A 17,811-nucleotide genomic window follows, 5' to 3' on the forward strand; every position below is an offset into this window, starting at 1 on the left:
CAATTTTCTCTTATAGATAGGATCGGAGGTAGTATATGTTTGAACGCTCTACGGCTACAGCATCGTCATGCTGTTGCAAAGGATTAAAATTCATCAAAGCATTTTTAGTGTACAACATCATCAAAGAGTACTTTTTTTTTTTTGAAGGAATCATCAAAGAGTACTTGTCGGCACAAAGATCCTAAACTTACATAAATCCGGGTCATTCCAACAGAAAATGCGATTAGCCTTTGAGATTTGCTTTCTTTAAAACAATCAGAGACCTGTATTATTTATTAGTACTCCTTATTTTGGTGCAAGTGATGGCCCCGTTTTGTGAGAAGGACAAAAAAAAATAAAAATTATTCATCAAGGTAATTTGAACCCACGAGCCATCACAGAAAGTAGAAATATCAACATAATAGAGCAAGAATAAAGACACCACCCGTAATGGGGATGAAAAACGTGGGTCACTCTAATGATATTTTACGGATCGACCAAATGCCTAATCCTCATTATGAGGTATGTATAATTTTTTTAGGTGCAATATATGTTTTTTATAAAACAAAAAAAAAATAATATAAAGTTTTTAGTAATACAAAAAGGGTCTATATTTAAAAGTGCTAATAATACAGTAGAAAAATTGATTGACATTATTAATAAAACTATAAAAGTTTTAAGAACTAAATTGATATCTTTCAAAAAAAAAGAACTAAACTGATATCTGCATTTGAAAGACTATTTTGGCGATGATTCAACTGTTTACCTGACAGAGTTGTAACTTGTATGTAATAGGCACTCTCGTCCTCAAATATACTTGCAAACTGAGAGTAGACAGATATATGAGGTCCTTCAGGTCCTTGTATTACTAATGGTTTTGCAGAGTGGGCCTGGTCCATGTTTTGTGGTTGATATTTTTTTAAAATAATAATAATTGTGTATGTTTGGAAGGACGTCTACTAAACTAGATAGGAAAATGAATGTCCGTACGTTTTACTATTTTGCCCCTCTGGGGGTATTTTCGTAAATTGGTAAACATCCATCTCCCCCATATATATATGTGAAAAGGAAAAGAAAAAAAAAAGAAAAGAAAAGGGAGAGAGAAACGGGAACGGGAGAAGAAAGGGGGAACGGGAATGGGAGGAGAACCATTCTCCTCCGTCGCGAAAAACGGCGGCGCCTTCTCACTACTGCTTCATTTCCATTTCCTTCTTCAGCATGCTCAAAAAAAAACGCCTTCTCTCTAAAATAAAACACACCATCGCCGTCAACCTCGCCGTTGATCTTGCCGTCGCCGCCGTCGAACACACTGATCCACGGTTCTCCATCTTTCATCAGCATGCATGTCACAGATCAAGCCTCAATCCTCTTCTCCTCTACCCCTCTCCCTCAATTTTCACCTTGGGTTTTCATTTTTATTCAAATTCAAACAATAATTTTAGAGAATTGAATTTTTCAACTTTCTAATTTTTATTCAATCAATCTAATTGCATGCAAGTCTCCAGAAAGTTGTTTTTGTGATTTTAAGGGTTTGATTTTGTGGTTTTGGTTTGTTTTAGGTTCAGAAAAAGGTTTTTCAGAATTTTATTGTTCTTGGATGATTTTCGTTTTCTGGGTTTCTGTTTGTGGCTTTTTTTTCATGCTTTCATGTGTATTTTGGTGAGTTGGTATCTTAATGAGGGTTTTGTATTTGTTTGGTGAACGCAGAAAAGGGAGGAAGCAGGACAATTTGTGACTGTAGCTGAAGACCCTTTTCAATCTTGCGTAACAGTTTTCATTCTTCTTTAGAAAGCGGGATGTGTCTGATATTGTGATCTTCAAAGCACCATCTTGGTTGAAGGTATATTTTACTGGCATAATAGTTCAATTATTGCAAGTTTTTGGTCATATTTTATGTTTATGAATTATGATGTTTATTGTTTGATCTGGCTTATGGTGTTTCATTTTGAATTGTTGAATTTGAATTCATATACTTATATATATTTCACTTGTGGTGTGAAATTGTTGTTGAATTTCATCAGGGTTATGTTTGATTTGAATTTAATTTGATTTGGAATTAGTTTTGTGCCCTAATTTTGTGTTTGCAATTTCAGTTTTGGCTTCAATTTGTTGTGTTAGTGTGTTTTTCTGCTTCCAATTTTCGATCTTTATTGTTTAATTAACATGGGTTTTGTTCATTTTTTTAAAATAATTGAGCTTTTTTCTCATCTTGATAGTTGAAGCCCCAAAATTACTTTGATTTTAATTGGTTAATCCCAAATTGGTGTTGTGTGGTTCATTGATTGTGCATTGTGAGAAATTTAGAAGCATTGTATAAGTTGATACAATTCAAATCAATGATTTGTGTCCTGTTGAGAATTGTATGAGTTTATCTTATCACATTATTTTAATGATTTTAAGCTGCAATAGACATTTTCATATTATTTAAATAGCGATGATTCTATCAGATTTTAACTTGAGAAGTTCCATTAGACTTGATTCCTGGGAAGTTAGGTATTATTGGTTTCATAATGTGTGGAACAAATTTTCAAGCCGTGGATTTTGGAGATGTCAAAGGTCACTGCTTGAAGAGTTGAAGTAAATTAGTTTTATTCTTTCTTTTTTTGATCATTTTGGTTTTGTTATTATATCATAGCAATTTTATTGTGTATTCCACTGTATGCATATTGTCTAAATACTGCTTTAATTAATCATTCTTAACCAAAATGAATTTAACTATGTGTTCCATACAATTTTTTTTGAAGCATCATTGACTAAAAAAGGATCTGCATCAACAATGGGCATTATTAAGATCTTAACAATTTGAAGTATTATGACTATTCCATAATTTTCTGTTTTTGTTTTATAACAATAATGATCATAATTTTGGTTTACCTTACTTCTGCAGTCATTGATTGGTCATTTTGATTTGGATCCGAACCGGGTTTTTGATATTGTAAGTTGGATCTCTTCAGGTGTCTATTTTCCCAATAAACTCAGGTGCCTATCTGCATTATCATTTATTGTTGTATTTGGCTACTGACGGATGTTTCTTATCAGATACTTGAGTGTTTTGAACTTCAGCCAGATAAAGGTAGACATAAATCATATAGCTCATGCGGTACAGAAGCAACGAAGTGCATCCATCGGTGATTTTGAGATTTTTCATGGTAGCGGTTCAAATGTTTGGAGCGTAGTTGGATCTGGATTGCTGTAATATTTTTTTAAAAAAGTTATGCGAATTTTTGTGTGAGCTTCTAAAAATAGAGCTGCTAATTTTTGTGAACTTGGCCAGTTAATTTGGAGTTTGAATTCTTTAATCCTTTTGCAGATGTTCCTTTATCAAATGCTCTGTGGAGTTGCTTATTGTCATTCACATAGAGTTCTTCATTGAGACTTGAAACCACAGAATTTGTTGATATTTGGCGCACTAATTCAGTAAGGCTTGCAGATTTTGGATTGGCTAGGGCATTTGGCATACCTGTCAGAACATTTACACATGAGGTTTACTATTATTTACACATTTACACATTTGACATTTGTTTTTTCTTAAAGGGTTTGATTATTGAGCATGCTTAATTATGATTGTGATAAAATTGATGATGTTTTGTTTGTATGCAAAACAGTTGAGCATGCTTAATTATGATTAGTACTAGATAATATAAAAGTGCAAATTATGATTGTAACATACATGTGATATAATTCATGCTTTCATTTTTCAAAGAGTATAAGTTCAAATGTATCTCTATTCTCTAAAATTTGTTATGTCCTATAATTGTACACACATTTGATATATGCCTGCATAAATATGAATTTGTTGGTTGCGAAACCAATTAGATTGGAAAGCTTACTTTTACTACTTTAATACTGTCAAGTCTTATATTTTTATATTGGTTATGTGATTTATAGTGATTTTATGAATTGAGCTGTTCGATTTTACAAGTTATGTTGCATCAGTCAGCTTAGAAAGTTAATATCTTAAGCTTGGAAACTCCTTTTCGAGTGGGACCAGTTGCGTTTGAAAGAGGACATACAGTAGTTTCTTCATGTTTAATTTCATAATTTTATAATTTGCCTATATGTCCCAGTTGCTATTTAAACACAGCTGTTCTGTCACAGAATTTTAAGGTACATGGTTGACTTTAGGTAATCCAAAACTTGAGTTATATGAATCGGCTTGAGAAGCTGTTTTTCCAAGTTTATGTCTATCTTCTCATCAATGTGTATGTTATGTTCCAGAGACAAAGAAACATCATGAAGAGTCTTAATGGTTATAAGGTCATTGAATAAACAAAAACTTAGGAACACTCTATTAGAACTTCTTTGATTTGAGTTGTGTTTTTTCTCTTCCATTTTAAGTCTTAACTTTTCTTTATTTTCATGATGCATGTTTTTATTTCCATTGCATTAATCCTTGGTGATGGACTATACAACTTTATCAAAATTATATATTTTAGTGCCTTAAATTTTCAGGCCGGCATGAAAAAGAGGGATCACAATGCAGGTAAATAAATGACCTTTTATCACTTTTTGCAGTAAAAAAGCGTATTAACAAAGCTATTTATGCTCTGATAATAAGTCTAAAAAATGAGTCACTTCAAAAGTGACAAGTGGTTTAGGTCATTATACAAGTATATGGATAATTAGTTAACAAAACCGTAGGCCATGATGCTAGATAACTTATAATTTTAAGATCCTAAACTCTCACATTTTGTCTCCTCTAGCATGGAAAAATTTTCTGCACTATTTTGCACAAATCATACTTAAATATGAGTGTTTTCAACCTTGGTGGATCAATTGAAGATGAAATAAGGTGGAAGTGCTAGGCAGCCGCCTTGAAACTAACCTTTGTTTGGAGGGAATATGGAATGTTGTTTTGAATGTGATTGTTCTCTCTTGGACATCCTTTGTCACCAATAGTGGTGATCAATTTCAGTGTTGCTAAGCTAGCTTCTATTATCCTTTTAACTCAACATGTTCTTACATATTTTAAGATAATTTCAAGCCTGCAATGCTCATGGACTTTGTTGTGTTCCTTTATATGATACCTTAGGTATGATCCCACCTTCTTTGGTATCTATCTACCTACTGAACAATATGAGAAGTGATTTTGCCTTTGATTTGTGATGACACAATTAGAATGAATAATGTTTAGTTGAATGTAACTTCTACGTACACAAGGAATTTGTGACGGGTTCAAGAATAACCAAGGCAGGTATTAACATAAATAATTAGTTATCAATTATTGCAACAGGGACTTGCTTTTTCGTTTGATTTTTGTGCATCATATCTGATTTCTTGCTTTCCTTGGAGTTCTATTTTTTCAACTATAAGTAGTTTCAATCAAAATTTAGGTGTCACTATATTGTTGTTGCTTGCTTTTTCATTAATTATAGTCAATTGTTGCTCAACAATGAGTGGTTGTGGTTATGGGATCTTTGCAGATATTAAAATGGTTTGGGAAAGATTTTGGAATCAAAATTCTTGACAAAGTTCGTTTAAGATGGATCATCAGAAGTCAAAGGAACACTTGATTTTTAAAGATGGGGTGAGAAAAAATAAAGCAGCAAAGGCTAGACTTCTTAGAAAAAATGTTCTCCAAGTTAAGAAAACAAGAAGGCTGAAAACAATGCCAAAAGAAAATGCTTCAATCTCATGTAAATGTTCTATTTTTTTTATTCTTTTTTATGAATATGAAGTTTGCATTTTCACTCATATTCTAATCTTTTGGAAATTGTATTCTGACATGTATATTTTGTATAATATTTCAATGACAACTTCACTTCGTGGTGATAATAACCAACTTCGAAATAATGCTAACATGATCACAACTTCTACCGCTGCATTACCTAACAAACCATTAATATTTACTGTTGTGAATTCTAAGGTGAATCAGAAAATAGAAGAAAGTAATGTTACCTCATCTAAAGTCTCAGAGATTCAAATCTCTACTCCTCCGCCGAGTAACGAAGCAATGCAAGAATCAATCCACAACAGGAAGAAATGGATAAATGATGAGAACTCTTCAAAAGTGGTGAGAGGATTTCGTAAGCTTATATTCTTTGGAAGAAGGAGTTGAAGAACCTTTGTGGATTGATACTTTTTCACAGAGGGGTTCACATGAACTTATGAATTGTTCATGGAAGTTATGAGTTCTCTTTATCCATGCTTTTGGTTATTCAATATTTCAAAAGAGAGTTTACTTTGTCCATTATTAGCTCAGTAGAAAGTGTTTGGCAAATTGAATTATTTGTTGTTATTGAACATACTCATTCATGTGACATGGTAGTCATGTGGAAGATTGTAGATAGTTTCTAGCTTCCCACACCTTATAAGAATAATACCATGTGGATTGGAATTGCTATCATACTAAGGAAGGATACCAAGTATAATACATTTTCCATGTTTTGGAATAATAATATTTTCCATTAGAACAAATTTCCTTCATTACTTTAAAAAGTTTATAGCAAAAAAGTTTTTCGGTTGGATCGAGGTCCACTTATGAGGTCCACTTCTGGAACCGCACCCGCATTAGTAGATGTAATGATCCTTTTTAGTTTATAAATGTGCAAATTTGACTGTTTATCATTTTAGAGTTATTAATCTGCAACATTTACATATATGTTCTTAGATAAATTTATCAACATTATTAAAAAGAGTAGAAACCTGAGCGCAAATACGAATCGGTTTTAGTAATAAACAGATTTTCCAAATTATAACTTATTCAAACATATAATAAAGAATTTCAAAACCATAGTATTCTAATTGCCCACGGGTACCCGTGGGTAAAATCCGTCACGGGCATGGAGCGGGTAGCTAAACGAGCATCCACGGGTATAATAAACGGGTATTTGACTACCCATTTTAATATGAACACAGACACGGATTTGATTGTATCTATAACCACGGGTACCCATACCCGATAATAAATTAAGTAAATTATTAAAATATCTTTATATATCATATCTTATTACTTAAAGTTGTAACATTATTGAAGAAAATTTTACCGCCCACCTAAAAATCCTCAATAATAACCTATTTTTATTTTAAATTTTTTTAATTCAATCTTATTAGGTTTACCGTTTCCACTTCATTCACATCATAAAATATGTAGATTATCTAAGAATCATGAATTTCATATGGATTATGTATGATTTATGAAATTTTGAACGGATTATGTATGGATGTTTAAAAGTTGAGGTTTTTTGGTAATTAAAAAAAGTTTTTATTTGTACCAAAAAATAAATAAATTCAAAACTATGGGTACCCATAGATACCTGAATACCCACGAGTACCCGTATAGTGGGTACCCACGAGGTTAGATTGACTCTGCATAATGCAGGGGTGGTGGATCGGATCAAGTACACAATTCACAATTATTCTACTAAATTAACTTTACAGTTATTGAGTTGTGGAAAGCCACTACTTTTCCAATGCACGTTTAGCCTTCTCAATTGTTGTCTTCGCTGCAGCTTGCTTTGCATCTCTCTACAAAAAAGGTCCTTAACGTTTTCATTTGTTAACCGTGATAAGCCGTTTTGAACATTTCATTTTCTAACCCGTGATGCAGGAGTACTCTAAATATTGTGTTATGGTTTATAATTATCTGTTATTTCGCAATCTATCCGTCCGATATACTATTTTGTCAAAAAAGTAGCTAACCCCCGTGCAAAGCACGGGTTTGTAACTAGTTAAATTTGTCAAAATGTGATCAAGAAAAATGTTTAAATTGTAACTTTTTCCATAAATTACAGTGATTTACCGTGATTTTCCATAAATTACAGTGATTTACATTGAGTTTTACTTTTATCAGGTATGAATTGACCCGTCAGAAAATTGTGAGAATCCAAAATAAGTACTCACTCTGACTTTTTTTTTGAGGAACTAAGTTACATTGAGTTTTTGTTAGTGTGTGTTTGGTTCAGCTTTGAATATAATTGATTCTCACAGAATTGATTCTGATAGAATTGATTCTGACAGAATTGATTCTGAGAGAATTGATTTATGTTTGGATACAATTATGTAGAATTGATTAAACAAACAGAATGTTGTTTGGATGATTTTGATCAAAATTGCTTTTGAATGTATAATTACTAAAATAGACATAGCTAGAGGAGAATTGATAAAGAAGGAGAATTGATAAAGGGCAATAAAGAAAAATAATAGGTTGTAATAATAAAATATAAAATTTTATTGGAGAATTGATTCTAGAAAAGCTGGAACCTAGGATTTATAGCTTCACGGAGAATTGCTTTTGGAGGATAAAAGCAATTCTAAAAAGTCAAACCAAACATGTTGAAATATTGTAGAATTGCTTTTGAAACTGTATAGAATTGCTTTTGGCTTTGCAAAAGCCAATCCAAACAGGCTCTTAGAATATTTGTAATATGTATACTTTTAAAAAAAATGGAAACCTTGCTCTAGGAACAAAAATATTTTCCAGTTTCGCGGGAAATGGGTTAACATAGGACAAACAAAAATCGAGACCTTAGGCTGTTAGGCATAAAGATCGAGACCTTGCTTCAGAAAAGAAAAATAAAAAACATTAAGCATAAACATTTTCCATATTCATTAATTCTTTTATATATTTTTAATTTTTTTTTGTATTTTTATCTTTTCAAATAGAAGAAATAGAGAGTCACTTTGCTTGTATACAGTGGCGGAGCCCTTCATGGGCTGGGATGGGCCACGGCCACCCAGAAAAATTTAACAATTAGCGACTATATGTCTATTTTGCGAGAATTTAAACAATTTTGCTACAATTTTAGTGTTCGGCAGATCCAAATTCGCATTAATTGGTTTAGTGGCCCACCTGAAAATTAAAAAAGTTAAAAATCATAGGTCTATTTTGCGAGTTTTAAACAATTTTTCAACAGTTTAGATTTTCGACGGTTTCAAAAGTGACATATGTGATTTTTTTCATGCTTATGTTTGGTTGGTTAGTGGATGTTTACATACCTTCTATTTTTTTGGGGTTTCAAATCTCTTTGATATTGTCTTGTCAAATGGAAATTCCCCCAATTAAGAGTTGTATTATATAAAAAAAAATATTCATAATTTATAGCATTAATAAACTGTGTAATTTATTTTTTTAAAGCATCCACCCGAATTTTTTAGTCAAACTTTGCAATTTTAACTTCATGCTTAAGACTTATTACTACTTTAGTTTTATGTTTACATATTATTGTTTATAGTTTGTTTTAACGGCCCACCCAAACTATTTTTTCTAGCTCCGCCACTGATTGTATACTTCAGTTGTCCCATAAAGTGTTAATAAAATCTATATTCAAAAAGAAGTATTTCGTATATCTCACAATGAACGATCAATTAGTCATTTTACACTGATTAAAAAAGTGTATAATTGAATGAGATAGAATGATATTATTAATAAATTATCTTGTTGTATATGCCTTAAAAAGTTAAAATCTTGATTATGAAAATGTTTCAGTTTTGTGGGGGAAGCCACATTTCTCGCTAGTCCCGCTTTTATTTTCATATAACCAATTGTATTGAAACTTTGATTATTAATGAAATGCTTTAAGCACCTTTCCCAAAAAAAGTTTCCAGTTTTGCTTACTACACGATGCACACGAAGGTTGTGCAGAACGCAACTTGAAGGATTAGAGGATATCCAGTCATTTTCTGCTACACGATGCACAAGAAGGTTATGTGACGTGCATGCGCGAGTTTTCTGTTTTCTTAGTCGCCAAGTTTTAAGGGCTAGACATATTCTATTAATAAGCAACTTGGGTTTAGGGTTTAGAAGAGAGGAGAGACGCAAACCTAAAGAGAACAAAAGAGGGAACCTTTGGGGGTATCAATAAGCTAAAGGTTGAAGGCTTTTGAAGTAGATATTAGGGTTTGGAAACACCATTCAAACACCGCAAGTGTGAAATTATTGAGACTCTTAGCCACATAAAGTGATTCGAGTAAATGGTAGAAATTATAGTTTGTTCTTAGAGAATTGGTGAATGGTAATTTCTCGTAATCCTTATATCTCTTTGTAAAGAACTTTTTGATAGTTAACTGGAGAGTTCTTCTTTCCTTCGGAGTAGATCAAATTTAGATTGAATTGCATAAACAACTATCGTTGTGTTTTTCTTCTTCTCCTTTTATCTTATTGTTATCGATCTATTTGGTTTTGGTAGTTGTTAATTTTTCTCTGCACCTCACATATTGTTGTGAGTTTTATCTGAATTCACAACATCTTTTATCATGTGTTTTTTTTTATATAAATCTTTTATACCATATGACAATTATTGGAGCCTAAAATGACAATTATTCCAAGATTCATAATTATATTGCAAATGAGACGATATAATAAAAAGGGGAGAGTACTTGTATCTTGTTTTTTATTAAAGTATAGTGAATAAATCATAGTTAGTTGATAGATAAACTATGGTTAGTTGGTTGATTAGGTAATTATAAGTCAGGTAGACTAACCAGCCTCTATAAATAACTCTCACCATTGTACTCTTTTGTTATCTTTTATCAAATCTAATTCATTCTGCTATGAGTTTTCATGAGTATCTTCCACATGAATACTCTTATACACTCTTTCTTATCAATCACTATGACATTTATCCTTGGGATTCCACGATTATTGCATGATTACTAACAGTTTTACCTCCTTTGTTTTTGGAGAGAAGTATGATTGGCTGCGCTCACCTACTCAAGGTGCAATTTCAAGAACATCCGAGACAATAACAGTACTGTAACAAATAACAACAGCTAAAAAAAGTTGCAAACCTCCATTATTATGATGATAGAGAAGAAAGCCTAAAGTTTGCTATACCAAAAAATTGGTCTACCACCGTTGGATTAGAGACAAATTAGTCCAACAAGACCACGTGGTAAGTTAACACAAAAGAAACGTGTCTTAGAGAGGCATAGACACAACTACAACCGAAAATAGCCAAAACTATGGAAAAAAAGACACCATTGCACAAGACTACTACTTAAAGCAACCGCAAGCAATCACAAACCCAAAAGTCATACATAACAATAACATTTACAACACGCATCTTAATCAATTATCTCTTCTTACTTTTATCCAATTTTCTTAGCTCAATCTTAGAAGCAAAACCTAAAGAAGATTCTTCTCAACAAAAATCCCACATCACTTGTTACAAGCAAAGTAAAGCATAATAAAAAGAACACCCTTCATTCTTATACTCATCAAACAACACTCTTTTATTGTTGTTTGAACAACCACGTAACGTTAATTCTTTGTCTTTGTGAGTCCACAAAGATTGGATCTAACTATACAAGAACATGGGTACTCTAACCACTGCTCCTCCTCCTATGCTCACTTCTAAGTTCAAACCTTCCTTTTCACCTCAACATAAACCTCTTTTTCCAAATAGAAGACGGTTATGGAAGAAGAACCAATCAATTGTTCCTGTATGTGTTTCTTTCTCTTTTCTCAATTTAGAAAGATTAAAGAAAGGTGTTTCTTGAATTTTGATTTGACTTTCTATTTGTGGGTTTGGTTTGGATTTTGGAACAGGTTGCTAGGTTATTTGGACCAGCTATATTTGAAGCATCAAAATTGAAGGTTTTGTTCTTAGGAATTGATGAAGACAAACATCCAGGAAATCTTCCAAGGACTTATACGTTAACACATAGTGATGTAACCTCAAAACTCACTTTGGCAATTTCTCAAACCATTAATAACTCTCAGGTATTTCTCATAATTTTGATTATCAACATCATCATCACAATCATGTCTTCCCTAATCATTTGATGGAAGTAACAAAACAGAGTTGAAGAGGTTCACACACACAAAAAAAAAAAAAAAATCAATATTGAATTTTAGGAATAAAAAAGTATACAAACTTGGGAATTCAATTGCAGTTGCAGGGATGGTATAATAGATTGCAAAGGGATGAAGTTGTGGCGCAGTGGAAGAAGGTGAAGGGAAAGATGTCTCTCCATGTTCATTGTCACATTAGTGGTGGCCATTTTTTGTTGGATATATTCGCTAGATTAAGATATTTCATCTTCTGCAAAGAGTTACCCGTGGTAAGCATGTCTTTTTTTGACAAAAAATTTCTATCTACGATATTCACACACACTTGATGCATGTAATAGGGGTATTATGAGTTTGAAAGGGTAAATATGGGGTATTACAAGTTCGAACTCACTCGAGATATGTCTCCACACTTACTTTACCTTTTTTACAAGATCCGAAATATCGTTGTCCTAGCGACCAATTTGCGAGTTTTTTCTTGTACCTTAAGGAACATGTACAAAGATTCTTAAAACCCCCTATTAATTGAGGGGTTTTAGAGTTCGAAATCCCACCTCAATATGAATTTTCACCTTAATTGATTGATAGTAGGTTTTACGAATCTTTGTACTTATCTAAATTTAAACTACATATATGGCAATAACTCCGCAATTTGGTCAACAAATTATCAAGGGGTTCGAGAACTACTATGAGTAGTTGACCAATTTTTTTTCATTTGAATTGTACCTACCGGACATGAGACATGACTAATATAATTAGGACTATATCTCATTGTGATTCAAAATATCGTTCTCCTAAAGACCAATTTGTGAGTTTTTTCAATACGTACAAAGGATTCTTAAAATCCCCTATTAATTTAGGGGTTTTAGAGTTCAAACTCACTTCAGCATGTGTTTTCACCTTAATTAATAGTGGGTTTTAAGAATCTTTGTACTTATCTAAATTTGAATTACACATATGACAATACTTAGCAATTTGGTCAACAAATTATCAAGGGAGTGCGAGAAGTACTACTCCCTCCGTCTCTAAATAATAGTTGTTTAAAGTTTGTGCATGATTATTAAGGAAATGATTAATCGTGTTGATTTTGATGGTAAAATTAGTGTCATTTACCAAAATACCCTTATTAATTGTAGTTAGTGGAGCAGTTAAGTTTGATAAAATATAAGGGTATAATAAAGGAAAAAATAATAAATATTGCATTGGTATTTTAAAGTGACAATTATTTTGAGAAAATGAAAAAATGGTAAAGAGACAATTATTGTGAGACGGATGGAGTGTCGAGTAGTTGACCAACTTTTTATCATTTGAATTGCACCTAGGAGATATGGGACATGAAAAATATATGATTAGGACTATATCTTATTGTGATTATTATTATTATTTCAAATAAACTTAATTGTGATTATTAACAATATGTGTTTGATTTGGTTTAGGTATTGAAGGCTTTTGTACACGGTGACGGCAATTTATTCACCAACTATCCTGAATTACAGGAAGCATTGGTTTGGGTATATTTTCATTCAAAGATTCCAGAATTCAAGAAGGTAGAATGTTGGGGTCCACTAAAGGAGGCTTCCCAACCTACTAGTGGGACCCAAAGGGACCACCAAAATTTGGCCCTACCTCAGCCATGTCAAGAAAATTGCGAGTGCTGCTTTCCACCGTTGAAGTTGAGCCCAATGCCGTGCTCTAATGAGGTTCACAATGATACTTATGAACCTATTGATGGAATTGAAACTCAACAATCACTGTAACTTGTAGCCACACGAAAGTCTCATTTCTTATTCTATACGTTGCTCATTGTGAGGAAAAATCCAAAACCCTTTTCAATGTAAATATAAGAAAAGTGGTCATATTTGAATTTTTTTTATTTTACTTTTTTTTTGGTGTATGATTTTAATTCATAAAAATTAGGTATTGTATTGTATATGTGTAAACAAGTATTTTTACCTAGGAATTGAATAGACCATTGCAAGGTTCAAAATTGCAATTATCAATTTCAATATAAAATTATTTAATTGAAGTGTTGTTTCATGGAACAAATAATTTCCATTTTTTCTCTTCATGTTTTCTCAAACGTCTACGGGCCTGTTTGGTTTGGCTTCTGAGAAGCAATTCTAGCCCAAAATCAATTCTCTACTGTGCCAAAAGCAATTCTAGCCAAAATCAACGTGTTTGGTTCAGCTTTTCAGAATTGCTTTTATCCTCCAAAAGCAATTCTCCATGAAGCTACAAATCCTAGCTTCTACCTTTTCTAGAATCAATTCTCCTTGAACAACGTGTATAGGTTTGTATATTTTATTATTACAACATGTTATTTTACTTTATTGCCCTTTATCAATTCTCATTCGTTATCAATTCTCCTTTAGCTATGTCTATTTTAGTAATTATACATTCAAAAGCAATTCTACATAATTGCATCCAAACATAAATCATTTTGTTTAATCAATTCTACATAATTGTATCCGAACATAAATCAATTCTCTCAGAATCAATTCTGTCAGAATCAATTCTATCAGAATCAATTCTCTCAGAATCAATTATATTCAAAGCTGAACCAAACGGGCATTACATTTATACCTTTGATTTTTTTTCCTTCTACTTTAAACTTTTATCTCTCGTAATTGAAAACGAGGATTTTAATGGAGCTCCCATGTCACATGAAAATCTTTAGCTACATCTAGCTCAACCAGATTTGAAATAGTGATCAACATATTTTTGCTAACATTCACTTGATATGTTACTTATTAGTTGAATTCGATTTTTTAGTTGGATTCTATTGCACCACAATCCATCCTACGATTGATCCTTGCTTTCTTACATGTTTTACATGTTTTTTCAAGTGTTCATATTTTCATCCTATAATATCTCTCATATCTTTTATAAATTTTCTTTCTCCTTTCTATGTAAGGTGAGGATTTCAATATTCGAGATGATGCATTCGTGCCGCAGATCTTTAGTGGTTTATGCATATTATGAAATCTATTTCAAAATGAAAGTCATTCTTGCTTTATTGTGCAGATAAAACATACTATCAATGGAGAACCAATTTCTTTTTTTCCACTATGCCTATGAACATTACTTTCAAAACATGGTATTCAGCTTATATCATGATGAAGGAAAATACAATAATAGTTATTAGTTAATACAATATAATTTAGTTAACATGTCATATATTTTGACAATTTTATTTTACGGAACTTTAAACGACACTTATGTTAAAGCATATGAAGTAGATGTGTAGATTTCTTAATGCATAGCAAATGATTTGATAGGTTTTCCTCCATACGCTTGCAATGGAGAAACGACTGTCGGTGATATTGATAAAAGCAGTGATATTATATTTTTGTCAATGCTCTGAAATGCAGTTTTTGTTAAAATTGCAAATGATCATCGTTATTTGAAAAATTCAACCTATAATATACAGACACACTTGAATTTTTACATTTGCATTCTTGAAGGTGGGTCGTAGATGTCATTAACTTTGTAGAGGACGATGAGTCTTTTATTTGGCTTAATTAGGAAGTACCGAATTTTAGATGTACCCAAACTTAGACATACAATAGGACTGCTGAAAATTTAAAATAGATTGTTTAATACATGACTGTCACCCTTGTGTAGGGTGATAATGGATATATATATATATATATATATATATATATATATATATTTTGATGCCAAAAACATGGGTATGAAGGACAGAGAACACCCTTGGTGGAATGACCGTGAACGGTGGTGGAAGGTGGAAACGGAGAGCTTCACGTCGGAGATTGAAATGAGTGAAATTAGATTAGGAAATGAAATGGTAATATTTCTCAAAAATTTCAATTTTATGGTAGTGGAATAGACATGCTCGAGATTGAAATGGAGATCCAAAAATTCATACCCAAAGTAGATGAAAGGGAAAACTAACTTCAGTTCTGTAATTCTAATTATGTTCAATGATGTAGAGAATTTGAAGTGCAATTGTGGAACACAGAGAGAACAATTGATGATGGCGGGTTGGAGAAGATGGAGAGTGGAATGGGTTCATGATAAATGATAAAATGTGATGAGACATATGTGAGACTTTTTAATCTCAACCATTTATTTTTTTTTCTAATGGTTGATAATCATTCTCACCATTCTCATATAAGATAGTCATTCTCATAATAAACATCATATATATATATATATATATTATTTTTGGATCTACAAAATATTTATGTATAAAAATAAAATAAAGTTAAACTATTTAAACGTAGGCTATATAACTGTTTATAAGCTATTTTAGAGGGCTTATAGAATTAAGTTAAAAACTTGTAAAAAAAAGTTCAAAACAATTCATTGATATGTCACAAATTATTCATATAAAATGTTCTAAACAATTTTATATAGGAGGTGTATCAAGTAAGAGAAAAGAAAATACTCTTTGTTTAAAATATTTTATTTACTATTTTATTCTTTTATAATATTATTTAAATTAATTATTAATTAAAAAAAAGTTAAATATCATTAAGATATAAACGACCCACTATGATATGAGCAATATTATCCATACTTCAAACAAAGCAAATGCCACAAGGGTTACATAGTGAAAAAAATAATATTACCCATACTTCTATTCTGTACTATATAAAGAAAGTAAGGGATTTTGGGATGACTTTTTCACTTTTAATTATAGTCCTAAGCAAAAAAATTCTATAATAAAGTTTTTTTTAAAAGGACCTATAGTAAAGTTATAGTGTTGGTATTATTAAAAAAGATAAAAATTCATGTTATATTTTCTATATTATTTAATGTCATTAAAAAATAAACATAGTTTATTAGGTTTATTATAATTTAAAATTAACATTAAAATCAAAACTTCGTAAAAATATCACAGATATAACGTGTGTACTATTACATGACAAAGTTTTTTTTAAGAGACATGACAAATGAGAGATGGAGGGCCCAGACCCACGGGTACCCCCTCGTTATATTGGTCCATGCCAATTATTATATTCAATTCAATTGTAGCCACACGTACATAGACAACGTTTCACACATTGATTTTAAGTGATTATTATTATTATTATTATTATTATTATTATTTCCATTTGCAAAAATATATGATAGAGTTACTCCGTCAAAATCTCTGTGAGTTTAACTTAGTTGATAGAGATAATGCATAATATATGTAAAAAAATTAACTATTACATTTACAAAAAAATTGTATACCTTTTCTCTCTAAATAAGTCGGTCTCAATTTTTCCTTTCAAATTGCTCTAATCCATTTTCTTCATCGAGGTAATGGTTTTGGGTTAATTTTGTTTTATTTAAATCACCCGTCTTCTTATTTTTATCTTTATTTAAATATAAATAAGTGATTTTGACATAGACTTAAGTTTTTTTTACTTTGTGATTTTAGTGTCTAACTTTGTTGTTGTATGTTACTAACTTTGTTGTTGTGAATGTGTTCTCGTATTCATCATTTACATTTTTAGTGATGTTAAATGATAAATTCTATCAATTTAAATGAATAAATATTTTTTTGTTTTTTGTCAAGAAAAAATAAAAGATTGTCGGTTTTTTCTACATTACCCTCTCTTGTTTAGGGTATATTTACCCCTTCAAGATATCAACCAATCAAAATGTAATATACAAATGTAACATTAAATGTCAAATAAATAAGTCAATTTTTTCTATAAAACAAATGAATTTTAATAAGGTAACTTTTAATTTTTATTTAATTATATTTGGGTATACAATCTTAATTAATTTACACTATAGGGCTTTTAACAATTAAAATTTCACATCAAATTCAACCCATCATGGCTGTGTTTGTTAACACGAATAAGCTAGCTTATAGCTTGTTGGACTAGCTTATAAGTTTGTTTTGATATAATAAGACGTGTTGGGTAAAAAGTTTTTTCCACTAACTTATAGCGTTTTTTGAGAAGCTATTTCAAGTAGCTTTTGAGCTTATAACTAGTGGTTTTTTTATATTTTCTTCCAATTTTAACCCTATTAATTTAATTTAATTATTTTTTAATAAAACAACATGTTCATGGCTTAAAAAATAAGGCCAAGTTCATATCTTATTTTTTAATAAAACAACTGTCACGTTTTCTCCTTTG

The 17,811-nt window shown here is 31.2% G+C and overlaps 1 protein-coding gene and 1 long non-coding RNA gene across 16 annotated transcripts; both read left to right on the forward strand.

Annotated features, from left to right (window-relative positions):
* Window positions 1–1,046: 1,046 nt before the first annotated feature.
* On the forward strand, window positions 1,047–6,396 carry LOC146919324 (uncharacterized). 15 transcript variants are annotated; one of them, XR_015011447.1, is made up of 9 exons: window positions 1,050–1,819; window positions 2,867–2,914; window positions 3,019–3,171; window positions 3,290–3,462; window positions 4,198–4,236; window positions 4,432–4,462; window positions 5,012–5,173; window positions 5,403–5,615; window positions 5,846–6,396. It is a non-coding gene; the product is annotated as an uncharacterized LOC146919324 (long non-coding RNA). The 15 variants fall into 15 exon arrangements; XR_015011444.1 differs by having other exon boundaries at window positions 1,047–1,819; window positions 4,416–5,173; XR_015011443.1 differs by having other exon boundaries at window positions 1,047–1,819; window positions 4,432–5,173.
* Window positions 6,397–10,945: 4,549 nt separating this feature from the next.
* Window positions 10,946–13,736, forward strand: LOC146919325 (protein STAY-GREEN, chloroplastic-like). Its single transcript, XM_085712676.1, has 4 exons — window positions 10,946–11,361; window positions 11,468–11,641; window positions 11,815–11,982; window positions 13,147–13,736. The coding sequence occupies exons 1-4, from the start codon at window positions 11,233–11,235 to the stop codon at window positions 13,465–13,467; spliced, it is 792 nt and encodes a 263-aa protein (XP_085568802.1). The 5' UTR covers window positions 10,946–11,232; the 3' UTR covers window positions 13,468–13,736.
* Window positions 13,737–17,811: the final 4,075 nt, after the last annotated feature.

Source organism: Medicago sativa, chromosome 5 (assembly GCF_051527215.1).
Source record: "Medicago sativa cultivar Bolivia chromosome 5, Bolivia_mono, whole genome shotgun sequence".
NCBI lineage: Eukaryota > Viridiplantae > Streptophyta > Magnoliopsida > Fabales > Fabaceae > Medicago > Medicago sativa.